The 22,557-nt window shown below is 44.8% G+C and overlaps 1 protein-coding gene across 1 annotated transcript; it reads left to right on the top strand.

Moving 5' to 3' along the window:
* Positions 1 to 14,237: 14,237 nt before the first annotated feature.
* PHOX2B (paired like homeobox 2B) lies at positions 14,238 to 20,350 on the top strand. Its single transcript, XM_063135514.1, has 3 exons — positions 14,238 to 14,478; positions 16,141 to 16,328; positions 19,907 to 20,350. Exons 1-3 carry the CDS (start codon positions 14,238 to 14,240, stop codon positions 20,348 to 20,350), a joined length of 873 nt encoding a protein of 290 aa, XP_062991584.1.
* Positions 20,351 to 22,557: the final 2,207 nt, after the last annotated feature.

Below are 22,557 nucleotides of genomic sequence, written 5' to 3'. Positions count from 1 at the left end.
AATTCCAACAAAAAAGTAATGCGGAGATGAGATCCCTCTGCTGGAAGGAGCTTGTCACACAACAGTGGCAACTTCTTAATTCTTTTCCTCCTTTCCAGGCAGCAGCATCTATAAAACACACACTCAGAACATCATCACCATATATCCTACTCTGTCACATGTGATTCCTGTACACAACAAAACTTGTATTGGAGAGAACAGCCACATACAACAGCAGCACATTTCTAACAAGGTGGAAAGTACAAGCCCAAAACCTGTTAAAACAAAGAATTAATGAACTTAACGATGGAACTGCATGATCTTGGAAACACAGGCCATTTCTACACCAGCCCGAAAATCCAGGCTGGTCACAGCCGAGTCCCTGTGCATTCAGATGACGCACAGGGACTCCCAGGAGGTACTCCCTGGGAAAATACAATTTTTCCCATGGTCTTGAGATTGTCCCGAGATTGTGGGAGGTGTGGCCACCCATCCCAGCTTCTTCCCTCCTCCCTGCGAGTAGCGGGGATTAGTAGAGAGAAGGATCCAGGTCAGGAGGAATCAGGGGTGGCAGGGAACAGGGTCAGGGCTTTTTAAAAAACAAAACACAAAACCACGTATATTTCGTTGGAGCACACGTGCACTCATCTCCTTTTTTAAAAAAAAATGGTGGACACAACACCATCTTTCCTCCTGGGATGTCACACCCGCATGTGGACTAAGGGGAGGATATTGCAATCAGGATATCGTGAGATCCTCCCCACTCCCGCCCTCTACACAGATATGGTATAGAAAAGGCCATAGAACTTACTGCCAAAAACAGGCCCCAATACATAACCTAGATTAAAATTTACCTGGTGTCCCAACATCACCATGCTGTCAGTCTCCTGCCTCAGATGAGCAGCAGAGAAACTACTCTCAGAATTGCCCAAATTTATTCATGCTCGGTGCATTTTGGAAACCAAACACCTCATCCTCATGGGCAGTCAGCAACCTGCAGAAATACTCCTTGGCTCTCTCATTACAGAGTTAAACTTCATTTCTTGCCCTGTCTTCTACATCACTGGCTGCTTCTGGAGGCAACAAGGGAGTGTACTCTGTAATGGCTGTTACAGAGCTGGTCCAGCACCAGCCCTCCATGAGAGCTTATTGAAGATGTGCCTCCACTTCTCTCTCTCTCTCTCTCTCATTCTCTCTTCCCAGCCACAACCAGTCCTTGGGCCAAAACAGACATTACTTTAAATCAGTATCGAGGAACTACATCTTTTTGTTGTTGTTGTTATTCTAGAGTAGGTGCACGGGCCCCCATCTGGATTGGGATACTAGCATGAGGTGTTTTTTGTTTTGTTTTTAAGATCTGGATTTTGGCTCCTAATTAATTCAAGCTGGAGCAAGCAGGCTCCAACCAGCTCCCAGGGTATTTATCTGGGACTAGAAAGAAAGCCAGTTATGTTCCTGGTCTGTACTGGCCAGGCGATGACCCTCCATCCCTTACTTGGTAAAGGGTAACCTAAATGCTTCAGGCAGCATGAAGGGAACAAAACAACCCTTGAAAGTGTCAATATTATTTATTATTATTTATTTATTTATATAGCAGCATCAATGTACATGGTGCTGTACAGAGTAAAACAGTAAATAGCAAGACCCTGCCGCATAGGCTTACAATCTAATAAAATCATAGTAAAACAATAAGGAGGGGAAGAGAATGCAAACAGGTACAGGGTAGGGTAAGCAGGCACTGGGTAGGGAAAAACTAACAGTAGAAAGTAACAGTAGAAAGTAACAATAGAAATCCTATCCAGCCCAATAGTCTGATTAAGTAAAGTTTATTAAAGTTAAGAGCAATACAGGATAGGGAAAGAAAGTAGGGAGTATGCACCTTAAAATAAGAAAAGCAAATCTAAGCCAGGATATTGGTCTACATTCCTATACTGTGTAATCTGTCCAAGCAAGTATTCCTGTCTCTGTGGCCATCAACCAAGTGTCTTCTGCTCTGCTGGTCAAAGATGGAAGAAAAGGACAACTCAAAATGGCCATTACGTCATGTTATCAGGGTGATCTTGATAGACAACAGCAACCCCACTGACCAATGAGAACAGGTTCAGGTATGCAAAATGGGCCCAAGAAAAAGGGTAACCAGCTTCTGGTTTTAACTTACAGAGGTGAGAACTGGCAAGGAAAGAGCACTAATCCATTTCTTGCCAGGCATCTTTGTGTTTTTGAGGGGCTTCAGGATGGGACTTGACTGGAAGAATGGGCTCAATTGGAGGCTGCTGTTCCAGACACCGACTGGGTTTGCACAATCACTGCAGCCCACTGTGGCTTATTTAAGCGATGGTGGGTTGTGGCAATCATGAGAACCAGCCCACTATCTGGAAAGCAAAAGGCTTCTTGACAATGACATCAAGAAACAGGTTAAGTTCACCTTTACTGCACATTGCTAGTAAACTAATTGGTAAGTGGGAGGACCCAACGCAGGGCTGCTGTTTTCAGTGGCAGCTGCCAACTCCACGTTTATCACAATGTGTAGTTGAATCCTAACTGATAGGATTCAGTTAGTCTTAATAGCTAAGGGTCACTACTGAAGACAGAGCACCAAAACCCTTAAATGTACAGATGCTAAGGTCTGTTAATTGATCAAATAATATTGAATTAGTTAATCATCAGCCTTTAAATGGTTTAACAGATTAATATAAAAATATGAATATTACTAAACTCACAATATAGTGAGTTGGATCCAGGCTTAGTCATGCTTAGAACAGACCACTGATATCTATTGATTAATCATGATAAATTTAAATACTTACGATTAATTTTTTAAAAAGCTCCTACACATTATTAGAAAGGAAAGCACCTTTAATATGTTCATTTTATCACTATCACTATAACACATTACTATCACTATAACACATTAAAACTAAAGTACCCTAAAAAAACTAACAAGTATGCCCTTAACATGCAACCTCACCTCCCCCAGTTTAAAATTGATCCCTACCAATTCATCACAGAAAGGTTTTGTAGATAAATCTACCAATTCAGTCAATTAAGTCTGCAATCCTAAACACCTTTCCAGGGCACAGAGCCAACTGAACACAGGATAGGATTGTGCTATAAAGCATACAGAGCCAATAGACCCATTCGGCTGACAAACCAAACCGCACAAGCACCAGTGATATGCTTAGAACATACACAGAAGTATGGGTGCATTCCAACAGAAGTTAAACATTGTAAAGTGCCACTGATTTCAACGAGAATTTAAAAGCAAGTTCTTAAATCTTCCCAGTTGGAATGATTGGAATTTAAAAGTGCTTTGCTTTGGCTGAATGCCTTTTGGTCCTATGCCTTTGAGGTATGCATAATATGATAAAGCTGGACAGGAATACATATTACATAGCATGCTAACCACCTGCTCACATATGTGTTGGTGCTACTATGCAATTTTCTGGCTGGGAAACCCGTTTCTGCTCAGTCTAAGTACCTGCAATCTGAATTGTATTGTTCATTAATTAATCACTTTCAGAATTAGATGTAAAAGGCATTCCTTGATCTTAGGATTTGGTTGGACCAACTACGGTTACGAAAGCAAAGAATAATTCATAAAACATTGTGAGGAGCAACTAGATTCCCATTACTGCTTTCTTAATGCACAGAGAACATTCTCTTGTAACAACCAGGCAACTAATACATTAGCAGATTAACAAACTGGTAAATCTACACTGTAGATTCTACAGGGAATAAAGCAAGAAAAAGAAATTAAGATTTCATTCAATTTCAAATACTTAGAAGTTGCTCTGATGACATGCTGATACAGAGTGAAATTGCCTACTCGCTCATCATAAATTTATTAGACTAAAGCATATTGTAAGGAACATAAACACAGTAAGTGGTTACAAGGTTTGATTCACACAAAATTGACTTCCATTGAAGAAACAGCTATTGTCTGTGGGTTGTGTCAGTGCCTCCATTATTTCTGAGATTGAGTTTGATCACAAACTTATTTGATGTGCCCCTTTGATATAGGGTATAGCCTGCTTTTGTTTTGTGAATATAAAAATTACAAATGGAAGAAAAATTGGGAGTCTTCTTGGGCCCAAATGACATTTCTGAACTGATCTCTCATGCTGCGGTCACCTCTAGTGGGAATCATTAGCAGTCTCTCACAAATAAAGCAATCAAAAAGAAAGCTCCTCTGAAATGCTCACTGGTGTTTAATATTTGATTCATTCCTGTGTTCCTGTGTGTTTAGCCTGCGGAAAAAAACAGCTTCATAGAAGTGAGACATGATGGGCCTGACAAGCATTTTCCCGTGAATTGCGACTTCAATACAATGCCATTTTGTTTGCTGTTTTGTTTCCCTGTCTTCTAACATTCTTTCTAACTTGGGGGGGGGGGGGCTAAAAAGGGGAGGGAGAAAGGAGGGGATGGCAAAGAATAAAAAAGAAAAGTTTTCTTTAAACTCTACCTCCCTCTCCGCCCCGCATCATGGTCCTTGATACTTATTGCAGATATTAGATGCCCATTCTTGGTTCTCCTCTTTTACTGCCTTTCCCACTATTTTGTGAAAAACCATGACCCTTCTTGCCATTGCTTTAACAATATACAGAAGGAAAGAGAAATTTCACACACATCTCTCCTTCTCTAGCCTGTATTAATAAACGGCAGAGCAAGAAACTGTATTTCTGGTTGGCTGGATCTGAATTTGTGATGTGTAGACAAAAGCCCCCTTTTTGGAATGGAAGGGAAAAAAGGAGGGGATTGGTGACACTTAATTCTATTTGTGCCGCTTGGAAGTCAGGAAGGTTTTTTTTTTTATCCCCCTTCCACACTTCATTTTGATTTGATTAGTTCGTATAGATGGCTTCTCTCTTTCCCTCTCCAGACGCGTGGTGGAAGGCTGCTAAAGCAGTTGGTCTATAGTTGCAATAATCAAATTAACCATTTGCTACAACTTTTGAGGAGAACAGCTCGCGTGTAAAAAGAACAACTCTAAACAAAAAAGCCAGAGGGCCTTGAAGTCGTTCAGGCTCGAGGGAGGAAGGGGGAACACCGAGGGTCTTTCATCTGTAGAAGCAAATTTGGGGGAAAGAGAAAAGAACCAACAAAAGATTTTTGCACTAAAACCAATGAATAAATAAATAAATACGAAAACAGAGGGGAGATAATTGAGTCAAGGGCATTTGGCCAGGGGACTGAAAGGAGGCGGTATGAAGTGAAAAGAACAGTGGACTACAGGACTGTTTGGGGTCGTTGGCACCATGAATGGAAACTAGAAGGTGGCAAGCGGGTGGAGAGAAACTTGGGCCAAAACAGGCACCATATGTGACGAACAAAGAAAACAGTTGGATAGATGCTGGGAGATTATAATAGAGGCCTGTAACATCAAGGATAAGTTATGGACTTATTTTGCTGCCTCAATTGCAGCCCATGGGGCTAGGAAGGATTTTATATGCTCCACCTAAGACCTTTGAGAGAAAGAGCTCTCTCCATATCAGGTGCCACTGCGGCAAACTGGAAGGTGCTGTAGCTCAGTGGTCACAGGAGCAATCCCTGACATCTCCAGGTAGGGTTTGAACCCTGTCCGAAACTCTGGAGTGCCTCTGGTAATTTGCAACCCCAAAATGTAAACAAGTATGTGCATATTAGGGTAAAGTACATACAAAAATACATTATATTAGGGTAAAGTCGTTTGAAAAAACTGTGCCAAGTAGGAAAAATACATCATATATATAATGTGTATGTATGAATTTTTGTGCAGGCAGTTTTTGGGCCAAAGTCATAGATTAGTGTGGAAACAGACTAAAACAAACTTCTGGTCAGAAAAATTAGAAACTGGATGTAACTGAAATTGGCAGATTTGTCCATCCTTAGTTATGACTTGTGCAGGGCAATTTTTGCTTCATGACATTCCGATAATTTCATGTCACAATTTCATGTCTGCCTGAGGCGATCTCTGAAGGTCACAGTCAGGATATATATGCCTTGTGGATAAACTGGTGATTTGCTCCTGAAGGAAGAGCCAGGCAACATGGGTCCACAATGTTATGACAGCTCCGAAGCACTTCTTGCTACTGTTCCAAACCCAGCCCTGTGGTTTTCATATTAGGAGAGAAAGGGAGTGTCCTAATGGCAGTTGCTAGGTAACGAAGGGACTCAACCATCAACTGCTTCTATACCCCCACATGTATACTTACCACTTCCTTAACCATTTCCTGCTTAACAGACCACTGCTGCAGACTCTGACCCAACCTTTTGTTGAATCAAGATAAAAAGAGATATGGACCTTACAGTTGCTAAGCAACCTCAAAATGAAATATCCAGACACTTTCTGTTTGATCTAGCCACAGTAAGATACCTTACTCTGTTCTCTTATGGCTGCAGTAGAACTGGATCAGGCAGTGCTTAGGAATAGCAAGGTAGGTATGAAAAAGACCACTTCAGGGGGCATTGTGGTCTGGAGCACAGCTGAGGCTTGATCAGAAAACTCCTACTCCTAGAACAGAGTCCTCCAAACCTTTTGGGTCAGTGGGCACATTTGGAATTTTGAGAGAGTTTTGTGGGTGTTCCCACAAAATGGCTGCCATGGTGGGCATGGCTGATCACAAAACACTCCTTTTTTCTAGAAGGAAACTGGTGAGACTAAAAGAAAAATAATTTGCCTAAGAACCTAGATATAAATCAGAGGTGGAGTCAGAGCTTGAAAACACGAAAAAACCCGCCTCGGAATCCAAATAAAGATGGCACTAGGACTCCACTTGGCTGTGCAGTATGCCAGCCTCCAAGAAACAAAATAAAAACCAGAAGGAGTAGACAGCCTGGGGGGTGCGAAGGGGTGTGTCTACTAGCACATTGGTGCCCACGGGCCCCACCTTGGAGTCCCCAAGTCTACAACCACCAGCCTGATCTATGACACTTACTGGTTGATAGTGCTATGATGATCTTCTTTGCTCTAGTCCTTTGTGATAGCCAGGTTAAGCAGCAACCTTCAGCAGTGCTATCACCTCTGGTTGGAGGCCCTATGTGCTATTGCAATAATACAGCCATGCCAAAGGGTGTAGCAAATGCCTAGTTCTGGCCAATCAACTTTGGGTTTACTACTGAACCTCTGGACATGTGGAAACACATCCTTAGATTTCTTAGGTGTAGCTAAATCCAAGCCCTGGTACTAGTCTTTGGCTTAGAGGCACATTCATTGCTATTAGAGAACTCCAGGTAGGGGTCTCTGAGATGAAACCTGACTAGAGCTTGCAATCTAAAATGCTGCATATATGGACAGGATCAGTAGATGCATCTTCTCATCATAGTAGCCCTTGGGCAGGAAAAACAAAACCTGCTTCATTTCTCCCAGCCATGCAGCCACAAAGAGCTCTCCTTTGGATCAGAAGCTGGTAAGTTTGAGTTTAGTCAAAAGGCAGGAAATACTCCCTCCCCGACACACCTGAGAAAATGGCACAGAGAAAGAAAGGACTAATCAGTCATACATCCTGTGCCAACAGGCCTATCTAGCTACAATGTTAAAAATGGCAAATACTAAGAACATTCTTCCCCACTCATTCCAACAAATGATTGCTACAGCTTCACGGATCCTTGGCAAGGGCAGAAGTAGCTTACAAAGGAACTGCTCAGTCAAATATGAGTATGAATAAAATTAGACACACTGTTAAGTCTTGTTGATCACTCAACACTTAGCATGACTTGCAGCTGAACGTGTAAACTGGCCAACTCTGTTGTAAGCATTGTGTTCGAAATGATATGCAAGTTCCAGCTATGCACGTAGGGGTGAATGAGGACCATGTCATCATTCGAGAAGCCACAGGATCAGGCAGGATGGGTGAGGAGGAACTCTCCAACAAAGATGCTTTATGCTGTTGTATGGGGTGAGGGGATTGGTATATTTCCACTAGGCCACTAAGGACACAATCATATGGGCCACTAGACACTGTCTAGATAGCCAAAGGATTTTTCGGTTTCTCGGAACTGTGTTCCCCACCCGCTAATAGCCGGCATAGGTCTCCCCACACCAGCTATGCCTCTGTGCTTGGAAACAGAGTGCGAAGAGGGCAAAAAGGGAGCGGTCCCAGTGGCAGCGACGGAAGGAGGCTGTGGAAGCCACTTTATGCAGCTTCCTGTGTGCTGCCTGGCCTTCGCCCACTCAGAAGCTCCTTGGCTAGACAGGCAAAATTGTCCATCTAGCCAAAAATACAGGGTGCCCAGAGCATGGAGGCAAGGATCACCTCCATGGTCTGAGCACTCTGCACTGGATAGTTGTTGTTGACTATCTCCATAGCATTGCACTCTAAAATACATACAAAGGTTGAACAGGACTCAGCATTGTCCAAACCTTATTCAGACGTATAAAGAAAGAGTCCAGAATCTCAGGCCCACAAGCCAAATCCAGCCCAGCTGAGCTTCTGGGGTTCCCCAGATGGCCCCTCCCCCTTTCCCTGGCCCCACCCCTTTCCCTTGATTATTTGGAAGTTTCCCTGCCTTTGTGTAGTATTTTCCCCATCCTAAATGGTTGAAATGAGAGCCTCGTGTGGCGCAGAGCAGTAAAGCAGCAGTTTCTGCAGCCGAAACTCTCCCCATGGCCTGAGTTCAATCCCAGCGGAAGCTGGTTCTCAGGCAGCCGGCTCGGGTCGACTCAGCCTTCCATCCTCCTGAGGTTGGTAAAATGAATACCCAGTTAGCTGCGGGAAAGGTAATAACGGCCGGGGAAGGCAAGGGCAAACCACCCCGCTATAAGGCCTGCCAAGAAAACATCCGCGAAAGCTGGCGTCCCTCCAAGAGTCAGTAATGACTCAGTGCTTGCACGAGAGGTTCCTTTCCTTTCCAAATGGTTGAAATACTTCTCCTAAGGCTGTAAGAACTTGAAACTAAAATATGCTGGTATTTTTTGGGAGTTTTGGCCCACCCACAACTGGAATAAGACCCCCAAGAATTTCTCCAAAATGGCATTTGGCACTCAGGCTGAAAGAAGCTCAACTCCCCTCAAGTACTGGAAAAGCCATGAAGAATCTCTCCACAATGAATCCATAGATAACCTGTGTGTGTTGCTAACCCTGGATAAACTAGGGAAGTCCCAAAAGGTGGGACATCCTAAGGGAAAGCTAAATTCATTTTCCTTCAGACTGTAAGTGCCATTAAAACTAGGCACTAGAAAAGAATAGAAGTGGGACCTGCAATAAAATGTGGCAAAATGTATCTGCTATTCAGGTTTCCAGTTATTCTATTTCTTCATACCATTTCCGCCCAACAATTAGTATTTTGTAGCTACATAAGCAATAGCACTCACAGCTTGAACATCAGACACAGAGGGAACAAATGGGGCACTATGACAAAATTTTGAAGCATATCCCTGGTGTTACTTGTGGCTGGGGATTGAAAAAAAACACCAAAATTAGCATCAAAAACAGGAGGTCACACTCTTACTTGGTTCTTACCATTTGTGCTTTCCCCCCTTTTAATTTTTGACCATTTAAAAAGGCATCCAGGCTGCATGCAAGTCAATGGAGCATGAGGCTTCCACATGTAACTGAGTGCTTGATTTGGCCTGGGAGGAAGTCTGATGGAAAAATAGGACGTTGATCTTTGCTGCAACCTGAAAGGTATGGGAGATATTTACAACAACTACATTGCAGGGCTGCTGTAAATTACTCTTTCTCTGCACTGGTCTTGAACCTGCAATGGGGGTATAACTGCAGGGTTGATGTAAACAGCTCCTTTAGCACACTCTTGCAGTGTGGGGAGGAGAGCAATGAATAACATCGCAAGGTTGTTGCACTCCCTCAGCTTCAGCCCAACCCATTTTAGTGCCATAAAACCGGCAAGTACAGAGTAACTTTGGAAATACAGATGATATATCCCAGAAGAGCACTGCTTTCAGTCTGTTGTAAAGCAAACAACAGATTTCTATGCCATCTTAAGGACTGATGAAGATACTGTGGCACAGCTTTTGTCTTCGACATATGCAGCCTCCTGATGTAGGCTTTTCCTTGCCACTGTAAATAGTTTTGGCTTAAGATGCATATTATTATTGTGAGTTTTAATTTAATGCTGTATTTGAAAATTGTGCCCCCTGTTGAGAATCTTTGATTGAAAAGCAGGTTACATATTGTCCAAATAAAAAAATAAATAAGCTGCAGCCGCATTCAGTATATTGTATAGAGTTCTGATCTGAAAAGGAATATTGTAGTCCTGGAAAAGGTTTTAAAATTGAGCAACCCAAATGATCAAGATCTGGCACGCATTCCCTATGAGAGCAGGCTGTTTGACACTTTTTAGTTTCAGAAGGGGCCTAAGGGGGCAGGAGGACACAACAGAGGTGTTTAAAATTATGAATAGTATGGAAGGGCTGGATAAAGAGAGATTATTTCTCCTGGTACTAAAACTGGGGAGCCACCAAACAAAATGTATATGCAGGAGGTTTAGAACTGAAAGGAGGCACCAATTCACACGATCCATAGTTAGCTTATAGAATTCAGTTACCCCATTCCCAAGACACCTTACACCACAGCTATAACCACGGTGGTTAAGCCAGAAAGCAGGGCTTGCACCACGTGAATAAGGCAAAAATCCTTATTCATTGTGATTAAAGCTGTGATTTAAGATGACTTATGAACATGGCCTGGCTTTCTGGTTTAACCACTGTGGTTAATTAAAGCTGTGGTTTAAGTTGTCTTCTGAATGGGGCCAATGCCACCGCTTAGATGCCTTTAAAAAAAAAAAAAGATGAGCCAATACATGAAGAATTAGTAATATCAAGAGTGTTAGCCATGATGGCTCAATGGAACCTCCATGTTCAGCACAGTATACCTCTGAATACTAGATGCTGGGCTATTTATGCATGACTTGTGAGCTTCCTGGCAGCATCCAGCTGGCCACTATTGGCATCCAAAAACTGGAGAACTAAGGGCTCTTCTTGGTGCTTAAAATGCCACCATTGCCACAAAATAGGCCAGGAATTGGACACAAACTATACAACGAGGAAGGCAATGAAGACTAAGGGCTCATCTATACCAAGCAGGATACTGCACTATGAAAGCAGTATATAAAAGGCAGGAGCCACACCAAGCAAGACATAGCGGTATGAAAGTGGTATAAGGTATGTGTCAATGGGCCCCAACAGTTGTCAGTGCACTTCAATACCACTATAAAGCAGTAGTGAGGCTCCTGCCTTTTATATACCACTTTCCTAGTGGAATATCCTGCTTGGTGTAGATGTGCCCTAACATTTGGCCCAAGGTCATCATTCATCTGGCCACTGCACTGGAAGGAAGGAGTGTTGTCGATGTTCCGGAGCTGATTTTTGCTCCCTGGCTAACCTTGCAGGCGAGGCCGGGTCAAAATAGTCAAGACCACGTGGAACAACAGAGGCCTTCGAGGCGGCTGGGCTGGAGCCATTCCCGAGGCCTAGTCTTGGGGCTGCGCCCGCCACCACAACAGCTTTCTCTCTTCCCATGAAAGGGAACCCAGAGGAGAGGCCATGAAAGCCCTGTGCAGCTTGTGATCGCCTTCGATCCTCATCAGTCTTTGCTGCCCTTTCAGATGTTGGGAGACGGGAGCCAGATGTGCTCCCTCCGGCCCTCCGGCCCCCTTTGAGAGCCGGGCGAGGCCATCCCGACGACTGCGCCTCCCCTTAATCGCTTGATCCCGACATGGGAAGCTTCTCTTCTCTTCTCTCCGCCTCCTCTGTTCCTCCTCTGCACCACTTCCGAGAGCAACTGCATTCAAACGATCGGAGCGGGGTAGGGAGGGGGGCTGACGCAGCGCCATTCAAACTCTCGCGGCCAAGGCCCGGCCTGGAATGCAGCGGGAGCTCGGCCCTCGGTTTCAGTGGGGAGGGTGGGTCCGCCTGCCAGGGACCCTTTATGCTATTGCTCATCGCCGGCGAGTCAGGGTCATATAATATCCAACGCACAGCTCCTTCGCCCTCGTGATGGTCATTAAGTCCCGCTGGTTTGGGAAAGGGAGTCGAAGAGAGGCCGAGGCCCGGAGACCAGAGGCGCGCCACGTCCCCCTCTCCGCCCCCCGCTTCTTGCCCGCCTTGGAATTAAACCACTTAACGCTCGGCAAAGGCGGCGGATCGGGCTAAAAAACCCCTGTAAATACTCTCTGAGTTTGTTACTTTAATTACCGACTTGTTACTGAGGCCAGAAAGGGAGGTAATGAATGTAATGAAGCTAATTACCCGCACATTTATATCTTATGAAATATCCAGGGTGGGTTTGTTTTGCGTAGAAGGAGCCTTGGGAGCTCCGTTTCCTTTCTCCCCACCCCCGATTTCCGTCTTGCCGTTTTCTCTACCTGCCCAGGGGAGAGGAAGATTTTAATAAAAGAAAATGAACCGTATGAGCATTATATCGGGGCGGGGAGGCTCATTCAGGTTCGTCCACAACGAAGTAACCGACCGCCGCCCAAACGGGGCTCAGTGAAATCCGCAATAAAGTCTTGAGATGAAGTGGATTAGTTCGGTTCAGGGGGGCAGGAATAGAGGAATGAATAAATAAATACAATATAATTAATATTATTACAAAGGCATGTGATGTTTTATAGGGAGCTAAAGAGCATTCCAGTAAAATAGAAAAAAGTTTTTGGCTTCATCGAGAGTTCTGGATGGAACTCTTTAAAGTGTAATTTTATTATTATTAGTAGTAGTAATAGTATTATAGTGTTCGAATTTCAGATAAAGAAACAAGTACAAAAATGAAAAGCACGATCTATTAAAAAAAGAAAATAAGCACTTTAAAGTCCCGTCGATTTCGACGGAAGAATGCTGAAATGTCTCCCACAGAAAAGCCATGAGATCTAAAAATGCTTATTATGGGAATGTTTTTTGTGAGGACATCATCATCATCATCATCATTCCTCGCATTTCAAAGGGGGAAAATGGAATCAAACTGAATTTGGAGAGTAAACAAACCAAAACTTATAAGTGGACCGCTCAGCATCTTAAACGCAGGCCTGAGTCTAAAGGCTGTATTTCGAATCCAGGTCTTGGTGGTGGGAGAGTTTTTTCTCGTTGGTGGATTTAAAGGGCGTGTGGGAGGGGGGGGATTCTCAAGGTTCACCAGGTGGGGAGGGGACGCCGGGGAAGAGAAAAATATTAAAAACTGACCACTGCCGAGATCAAACTGTTATCAGTAAGGCTGGGATACTTCCCCTGCCATGGACCAGGTGCCTTCTGGAGAAAGAAACCCATTCGTTCAGAGTCCTCTGCTGGTGCTGCAGCCTCCGCCACCATCTACCCCCCGTGCCGCCCCCCCCCCCCGACAATTTCACAGGGTGCCCGAGTTCTGCCAGTGTCGTGGCCCTTCATAACATTTCACGCTCTTCAGGGGGTCTCTTTGTCGTGAAATTGAGCGTGTAACGCTCTTACAAAACAGGTTTCAAACGATGACATCAAGGTTTTCCCCTTAATAATAAATATATAAATAAAAAAGGCAGGGGAAGGGGGAGGATTGTTTTTTTTAATGGAGTGGGGGAACCTCTCTCTCTCTCTCTCTCTCTCTCTACACACACACACACACACACACACACTTATTTCTTTCTTCCAAGGTATATATGATCAGTTAAAAAGGAGGCTTAAAAGCTCGGGCAAATCGGATCAGGGAAAATCGTCACCCAACTTTCATTCTTTCCAAAGGAGGCTGATTGAATTAAAGGGCAGGGAGGCTGCTTAGAAAAAGGAGGCTCGAGGACGTAAATGGTGTGTATTAAATTCTAATTAGAGATGCAGGAATCAGCCAAAGGGAACTTGGACAGCTCTCTTCCTCTCTCCCTCCCTCTCTCTCTCCCTCCCTCTCTCTCCTCTCTCTCTTTCCCTCTCCCCTCCTCCTCCTCCTCCTCCTCCTCCGCCTTTTCCTTGCTCCCCCCACCTCACCCCCACCCCCACCCCGGTTGCCAGCCCAATAGACTGATGAGTTATTGTCATGTAAAAAGCGCCGGCGTTCAGACCAACCGCTTTGCTATTGTCCAAGTGGAAAGAGCCAAGTTTATTATGAGGACTATATGCTCTAGAGACCTCAGGCAAGGCAGCTCATAGGAGCCGTTTTTTCATAAAACTCGGCTCGGCTGGTAGCGGGGAGGCCACTCTGGAAGCAAGAGCCGAGCTGTGAGCATCTCTCCCGCGCCTTGGCTCACCCACCCACCCGTCCGCCCGCCCCCGGCCCCCCCTTCGCCAGCCCGATCCGAGGCGCCGCCGCTGCTCTTCCCCCGCCGCCAGCCCCCCAAACCCGTTGGCTGGGCCACCCCGAGCCTTTTCAATGTATAAAATGGAATATTCTTACCTCAATTCCTCCGCCTACGAGTCGTGTATGGCTGGCATGGATACGTCCAGCCTGGCTTCGGCTTACGCTGACTTCAGCTCGTGCAGCCAAGCGAGTGGCTTCCAGTATAACCCCATCAGGACCACTTTCGGGGCCACCTCCGGGTGCCCGTCCCTCACGCCCGGATCCTGCAGCCTGGGCACTCTTAGGGACCACCAGAGCAGTCCCTACGCCGCAGGTAAGGACCCCTCCGCCTGGCTGGCTGGCTGGCAACTCAGGGAAGAGGAGAGGAGACGAGGGGGAAGCCAAGCCCCACCGAAAAGCTGGCCTTGATTGCATTTTGGAAATGGCAATGTGTTTAGTATTTACCAAACGAAATTTGCTTACACAAATGAAAGAATTTATCACGTTAGGAGCGATTGCAGGGAAAGAGAGGGGAGGAGGGGGGGCGAGAGAGAGAGAGAGAGGAAGAAGGGGGGTGTAATTCACTTACACCGTTACACTATCCGAAGTCACACCCGAAACCGCCAACAAAATTATCTTAAGCTGCCAAAATGATCGGCATAATTTATTTACTTTGCGAGGGAGACGGAAAAGCTAGGGAAATAATTAAATAAGCCGAGAGGAAAAGCTCATTACTGACACTGTCTTCTTCTTCTGCTTCTTCACCACCATCATCATCGTCTGTTGCTCTTTTTTTTAAGAAACCACCTCCACCAGCAACAACAAACAAGCCACCGAGGGATAAAGAACCGAGATGAATGTGCATAGTGTGTGTATGTGTGTGTGCATAGTGTGTGAATCTATATACAAACATACACACACTCAGCTCCTAGGATGCTTACTTTCGTGCCTTCATTTCCTTTAAGCACCTTTCTCGGAATGAAATCCGCTTGGGCGAAGGGAAGGCGATGTCCTACCGAGGGGCACCATCACATCTCAGGTGTCCTGGGATGCAGCCCTGAGCACAACTTACCTGGGAGTAAGCCCCATTAAACGCAATGGGATTTACTTCCGAGTAAACCTGTCTAGCATCTGCTTGTCTCGCTCCATTCAGTTCAATGGAGCGGGGCTACTGTTGAATTCAATGGGAGCAGGAGAGCATCCTTTATTTCCTGCTGGCGTTTTTTGGACTTTGTTTTTCGTTTCGTTATTGGTTTTACACCACGCTAAACTCGATCGGTGACTAGAAGGTACGGCTTTTAAGACATGCCAGTCTGGCCGGGCTCTCGTGCAAATGCTCACCACCCGCATTTAGTGGTCCAACATTTGATTTGCCATCAGTCGTTTCCGCCGCATCGCGATAAATCACCTTTGAGGGTGAACGGATTGCCAGATTGGGCTGTCATTCCCATTCGCCTTCACCCGTCCCAAGCTAACATAGAACTAGGATTCTCCCATCCACCCGTCTCGATTAATGTTTAGAAAAATGTATATTTTGGACAAGCCATTTGCAAAACTCTCGTCCCCCTTCCTAAGTATCAATTTCGTGTCAAACTATATTTTTCCATTCAATTTCATGGATACATTCTTAACATTTTGCCATCCCAGGAAATGGCATAACGAAATGGGCACGATTTTAATTCCCTGATAGAGAAATCCTAGGCAAGACTAGTCGAAAGTAAGTTACTGACTCGTGTGTGTATCCATATTTACCCATACTTAGAGCAGACCCATTGAATTCAATGGGATTTATGTTTGTCATGACTAATTTAAGCCCTATTGATTTCAACGGGTCTACTGTAAACATGACTATATCTAGATCCAAGACATAGTATTGCAGCCTAGTTGCGGAGATAGTTTTAATATCTGGAACGGAAGTTCTCTAAAACTTTTCTCTGGGTAATCCTAGCGCCTTATCAATTCGTCTGTCTTTTTCTCCCCCTTCTTCCTTCCTTAGTCCCCTACAAGCTCTTCACCGACCACGGAGGCTTGAACGAGAAAAGGAAGCAAAGGCGTATTCGGACCACGTTCACCAGCGCCCAGCTTAAAGAACTGGAGAGGGTATTCGCAGAGACCCACTACCCAGACATCTACACCAGGGAAGAACTGGCCTTGAAAATCGATCTCACCGAAGCTAGAGTTCAGGTAGGTAAAGGCTACTTTGAAAACATTGGTTTTATGCGCTCCGATGCGCCTTTCTGGGCCCACTTCATCAGATGCAAAATGTGGCACAAATGTGGAAGGATGATCTACCGGGAATTTTTCAAGGCCATTCAGATACAAATTGGTAACTAGAGACTGATAGCCAAAGCACAGAGTTAATTTTGACATATCGGGAAAAGAACAGTCTGAAAATGGGTGCATGGTTTTGTTGTTTGCATGGTTTTGCTTCGTTTTAACAATTCGGTTCTGAACCATGTTTTTTGGGGGTGGGGTGGGGCGGGCAACGACTTGATCATCTTCTTTGAATGTAGCCATTTCCCCATTAGCCATAGCATTTTCTGTATAAGTTTGACATCCAAGAATAGATTCCCCATGCTATGGATTCAGGCTCTTAGAAACTGGAGCTCTATCTGACTGAGCACTCATACTTGAGGCAGGAGAGCAATTTCTTTATAGGCTTTAGTGGCAAGGACACGCCATCCTTGTGGGTTGGCTCACTTATGGGAGCCATCTGTTTGATGTATACAGATACCTTGTCCATTTCTGTCCTTGGCAGGTGGGATATATCAATTAGATGGTTGAGGAGGGCAGTTTGTGGCAAAGATGCAAGGAACATGGAGCCTTGTGGGAGAAGCTGAACTACAAATTTGGATCGCTTGTGATTTTTGAACAAGTGTAACTTTTCCAGTTCTTGCCTGAATGCTCATGTCTATGGAAACATAATTTAATTGAATTTCTTGCTTAGCAATCTGTATGGGTTCTAAAAATAGGAAGGGTCCTACATTGAAATCAAATATACTCTACAGTGTGATCAACTGATTTGCAATCCAGGAATATATACCCCCCCCCGCCCTTATTGGATTCACTGATCTGAAATAACTATTTGCTATAGGGTCACCCAGAGGAATCTGGGGGTCTGGGACAATGACATTTTTAGGCTGTCAAAAAAAATTACAATAAAAAAATCTTGTTTTCATTTTTTTTAAATGCTCTCATTGCTTTCTCTCATGTGAACAGCTCGTTTTTTATTTTTTTAAAAAAAGGCTTGGGGGGGGGGCACACTGAGTGTGGACCAGTTTCCCCCCTCCCCTTCCCAGCAGGGCTATTTGGTATCCATTGATGTGGATTAGAATGCTCACACCATAAACATGCTGAGCAAAAAGTTAAGGATATATACAATAAAGCAGTGATATTTAATGTACAAGAATAAAATTGGAATTAACAATAATATTGCATTAAAAGTGCAATAAAATATTGTATAGGAACAAATATCCAACAGAAACAACATAAAATTAACAGGCCAAACATTTCAACACAAAGTCTTCGTCAGTGGCCAGTGCTAAAATGCAATACACAAAAAGGACAAATTACATAATATACATGCAGGGGCAAAAGGACCTCACATAGGTTGACCCAGGCGGTTTTAGAAAAGCCTGAGGCCCTGTACTACTTTTAAAAGGGAGTGACACCTTCCACCACACAACTGTGGGAACTGTAAAATCAGCCCAATTAAATCTTCAGAGAGCATACAGCAGCCTGGTATGTCAACTGCTCTGTATGATATATACATCTTTTTTGTCTAAATCTAAAACATTTATAGCAACCTATGTGAGGTCCTTTTGCCTCTGCATGTATATTATCTAATTTGTCCTTTTTGCATATTGCATTTTAGCATTGGCCAACAAGGAAGACTTCGTGTTGAAACACATTTTGCCTGTTCATTTTATGTTGTTTATGTTGGATATTTGTTCCTTTGCAATATGTTATTGCACTTTTAATGCAATATTATTGTTAATTCCAATTTTATTCTTGCACATTAAATATCACTGCTTTATTTATATATCCTTAACTTTTTGCTCAGCATTATCTGTTTGTTAAGGATTCACCTTTTCTTGCTTCTGTCACAACATAAACATTCCATTCCTTTACCACTCTTTAGCATCCTAATTGTGAGCACAAAAGACTGGTTTAAGATGTGTTAAAAATAATGTGGGTTAATGCAGCAATCCTATACACACTTACCACAGAGGAAGTCCTATTGAACATAATGGGATTTACTTCTAAATAAACAGAGCTGTTCATGATCCTAATTTGCTCTACAGGAATTGATTAGGGAAGCAGTTCATTTGTACAGCAAGCCAGGCCAATGCATACTTTGGCAAACTATAGGATTGTATCCAATGTTAGTACTACTTAAGAGTAGACCCACTGAAATGAGTCTACTGGGATATTGGATACAGTGAGCAATTGTAAAGATGGGCTGAAGAATGTCAGAGTGATATGAACACTAGTAACACAGAAAAGGAAGCACCTCAGAGAAATGAAAATGGCTGTTGTGGGTGTTAGAAGTTATATGGCTACCTTGGTGTTACCTAACGATTGGCAAACATGTTGAAAGTAGATGACCAGGGTTGCAGTTCAGGGCCAATCACCCACAAAACATATCTGGCCACATCTTAACAACTGTCAGAGGACCAACTTTCCTCAACCTGGTGCTCTTCAGACGTGTTGTACAACTCCCAAAACATCTCTCAAGGGCAGTAGGTTGGGGAAAGATGGCTACATCATACCAGTGTTCCAGGGTCCTTTTGGTCTGTCAGCAATTAGAATGTCAAGGGAACTCACAAGCAAGTCATACTATTCTTCAGCATCTGTGGTTAAAATACAAACAGTAGTTCAGACCAGGTGTATGTTCAGTTGTAAAAATACTTCATTTTTGCACTACCCAGAGGAGGGAGTAAATTACTCCAGTTCACTTAGGAGTGCCATCACTTATCAATAGGAAATACTCTGCAACTGAAATCAAATACTGCTCTTTGAGATGGTAGCATTTCTGACATGGATTTTTACTGCACGATACTACATAGCCTACCCAAAGTTGAATGGGACTTACATCGAGGAAATTGGGTATCACATTGCAGTCTCACTGTGCAATCCTATACACATCTACTCAGAAGTCCCATTGAGTGCACACTGGAGCTTATGTCCAGGTCAGGCATACGATTGCAGCTTTATGGTATAATCTTATGCATTTTTAATCAGAAAAAAACCATACAAATCCCAGCATTCCCCAGCCAGTTATGCTGGCTGAGGAATGCTGGGAGTTGTAGGAATTGTTTTTGTCTAAATATGCATAGGATTGAGTCTTTAATCTTCTATGGCCAGTAACCACCCATAGTCCATCCACACACAGCAGGTATAACATCTTTTTAATAAGAGGCATTGGCAGCAGTAGCCACTCCCAATATGTTGTAGAAATATTGTATCTGAACATTTTCCTTGAGCTCACATTAATCACTCAAGTCGATTAACATCCTTTGGATACTGGGCCGGTAAGAATTTTCCTGCCCCAGCTCCCTGATGGGACAGTAAAGTGGGGGCTTTAATCCCATTTAGTGACTGCGGATACAGAACCAATGACGGGACGTTATTCTGGATTAACGAGCCTGGCTTTGTTAATAAAATGCGGTTTGGGAGCCCGGCGTGAGGCGCCTCCTTCACCTGGGGGTCCACTCCTCTCGTCCACCCCTCTGAACCGCCCTCTCTCCCCCTTCACCCAGGTCTGGTTCCAGAACCGCCGGGCGAAATTCCGCAAGCAGGAGCGGGCGGCGGCAGCGGCGGCAGCGGCAGCCAAGAACGGCTCGTCGGGGAAGAAATCGGACTCGTCGCGGGACGATGAGAGCAAAGAGGCCAAGAGCACCGATCCCGACAGTACCGGCGGCCCAGGCCCCAACCCCAACCCCGCGCCCAGCTGCGGAGGCGGCGGGCCCAGTCCTGCCGGGGGCCAAGGCGGGCCTGGCGCCGGCGGGCCCGGGCCGGAGGGCGGCAAAGGCGCGGCGCCCGGCGGTTTGGCGGCGGCGGGGCCTGGCCAAGGCTGGGCTCCCGGGCCGGGGCCCATCACTTCCATCCCGGATTCCTTAGGCGGGCCCTTCGCCAGCGTGCTCTCCTCGTTGCAGAGACCCAACGGTACCAAAGGCACGTTAGTGAAGAGCAGCATGTTTTGAACTGGCAGCCGCGGGGCGGGACTGCGCCGAGGGGTGGGGCCGAGCCGTGCTTGGCGGGGCGCGCCTCCAATTGCCGCCGGTCTGAGGGCGAGGATTTGGCGCCCCCTGCAGGGACTCGCCAGGCACCTCCGGCATTCGCCCTCTGCGCGCTGTTGCTGCCTCTGAGCTGGCGGGGAGAGTACCTGGAACAGCGGGACGACGCGGACCCGCCGCCGCCGCCGCCGCGGCTCTGTCCCCGGCGTTCCCCACAGGGAAGTCTTGCTCGCGTGGAAGAGCATTGCTTTGTTTCTTCCCCTGCCACACCGAGGCAGAGAAGGCACCCGGAGAACGGGCCATGTGGCGACTTGCAAGAACCTTGCTGGTCTAAAACAATTAAAAAAGGATGCGCCATCACCCCGCTGCCATGCGCCCAGTATCTTTGTGCGGCTGGTGCTGCATCTCGGCTCTCTCCGGCCGCCCTCCCGTCCTTTCGCAGCCTCTTACCGGGAGAAAACTGTCACCAAGCTGCCAGTATTGTGTTGTTGTCGTTGCTGCTGCTGCTGCAATGTAATTTTCCCACCACTTTATCCAGGCTGTTTCTTAGGGCTGATATGCTTTGAGCGTGGCTGGCAGGTGGCCACTTCCTGTTGTTTTCAAGTTTCATCCTACAAACCGTTCCAGCACATATTTGTGATTTGGCATGGCCACTGGCTAACCCTACTCTCCCAATGTACCCGATTAATACTGTTAGCAAGCGCAGCACCACTTTTCCACTAAGGGCAAGGCTTAAAATTGAAGGCCCAGAGTTGTTTTCAGGGACATAGCTGAGCCTTGGAACATTTAAAGTAAGAGAAAAGAAGGAGCCCCAGCACAGGTACAGAGGGGTTTTTTTCTAACATAGCTTAAAAAGGAATCGGACTGAGATACTTTTAGCTTACCAATTAGACCTTTAATTAGATGTAAGTGGTTGCTGGGTAAAGAAGTTGTAATTCATACTAGAGCATAGCTTCTGAATGTATCTGTGAGGCTGGTAGAACTCCCAACATTGTGCTTTAGTATCAGATTAACAACTTTACTAAAATATTATGAATGTAGACATTCTAAAAAAGTATAGAATTTGGAAGCTAGTTTTTATGCTCCACTGGGGGCGGGCAGGGGAGAAAGATTACAAATTCTTAATAATGTAATCCTAGCATATTTACTCAGAAGTAAGACCCACTGTCTTTAATGGGGCTTACTCCCTAGTAAGTGCATTTATGGATTAATCTGTGTTTTCTATGTAGTAGGCCAGCCCATATGAAAGTTGCAAGTTGTACTGATTGCTCTTGGTGCACCTGGAAAGTTACTTTTCGCATTAAGATTAAACATGGTGACCTAATTTGATCTGACGGTTGTCAGAGGGTATGGCTTAGTCTACATTAGTAAAATCTAGTGTGGCGTGCCAAATCATTTTTATTTGTGCCCATTATGAATAAAATGGGGCTGGTTCACACAAGTGTATTCATCACTTGGTAATGGCAGCATCCAGTGATGACTTGCATGTCTGAATCATCCATTAAAGATCCAACACCAGATGGAACATTCCCATCACTCACACCCCAATGCTGATCAATGGTTATTTTACACGTTCAATGGCCAGTCATCAAATGCACAGTAATCCAGTGTAGAGAAATGTCACCATGCATGTCTGAAGCTTCTCTTGGACCATGCTTCCAGCACTGCAGAGAGTGATAACATGAATTGGCCTGGGACATTACACATAACTAATCCTCTTATAATTATCATCATCATTATTAGCATTGATTAGATTTTTCATTTATGTCCCTGCCCTCTTTCTATTGCAGTTGCTGCAAACCTTGTGTAATTGTGTACTTAATGTACAGGGAGATGTTTACAGAAGGTGAACCAACTCTCTGTCCAAAATGGCCCTAGACTGGGATTTAGAATCTCTTTCTGGTGAATGGATTTCATTCATTCTGAAGATTATGATAACATTGTCCACGCTCTTTTGAGGCATCCCTTGTTAGGGTTTTTTGAATGTTTATTTTAAAAGGCACAAGAACCTAGATATTAGTTATGTCGACAGGTATGCTTTAACATCTTTTCTGTGTCTTTCTACAACTGTGTTCTGTGACTCAATTGTATAGTGTTAATATTGATACAAACTTGTCTACTCTAGATAGACGTATAAATAACGTTTTCTCTCCTTGTAGTCTTTATGGTGTGTC

The sequence above is a fragment of the Elgaria multicarinata genome, chromosome 10, assembly GCF_023053635.1.
Source record: "Elgaria multicarinata webbii isolate HBS135686 ecotype San Diego chromosome 10, rElgMul1.1.pri, whole genome shotgun sequence".
NCBI lineage: Eukaryota > Metazoa > Chordata > Lepidosauria > Squamata > Anguidae > Elgaria > Elgaria multicarinata.
The sequence above is the reverse complement of the archived record's forward strand: the minus strand, read 5'-3'. Positions and strand labels throughout refer to the sequence as shown.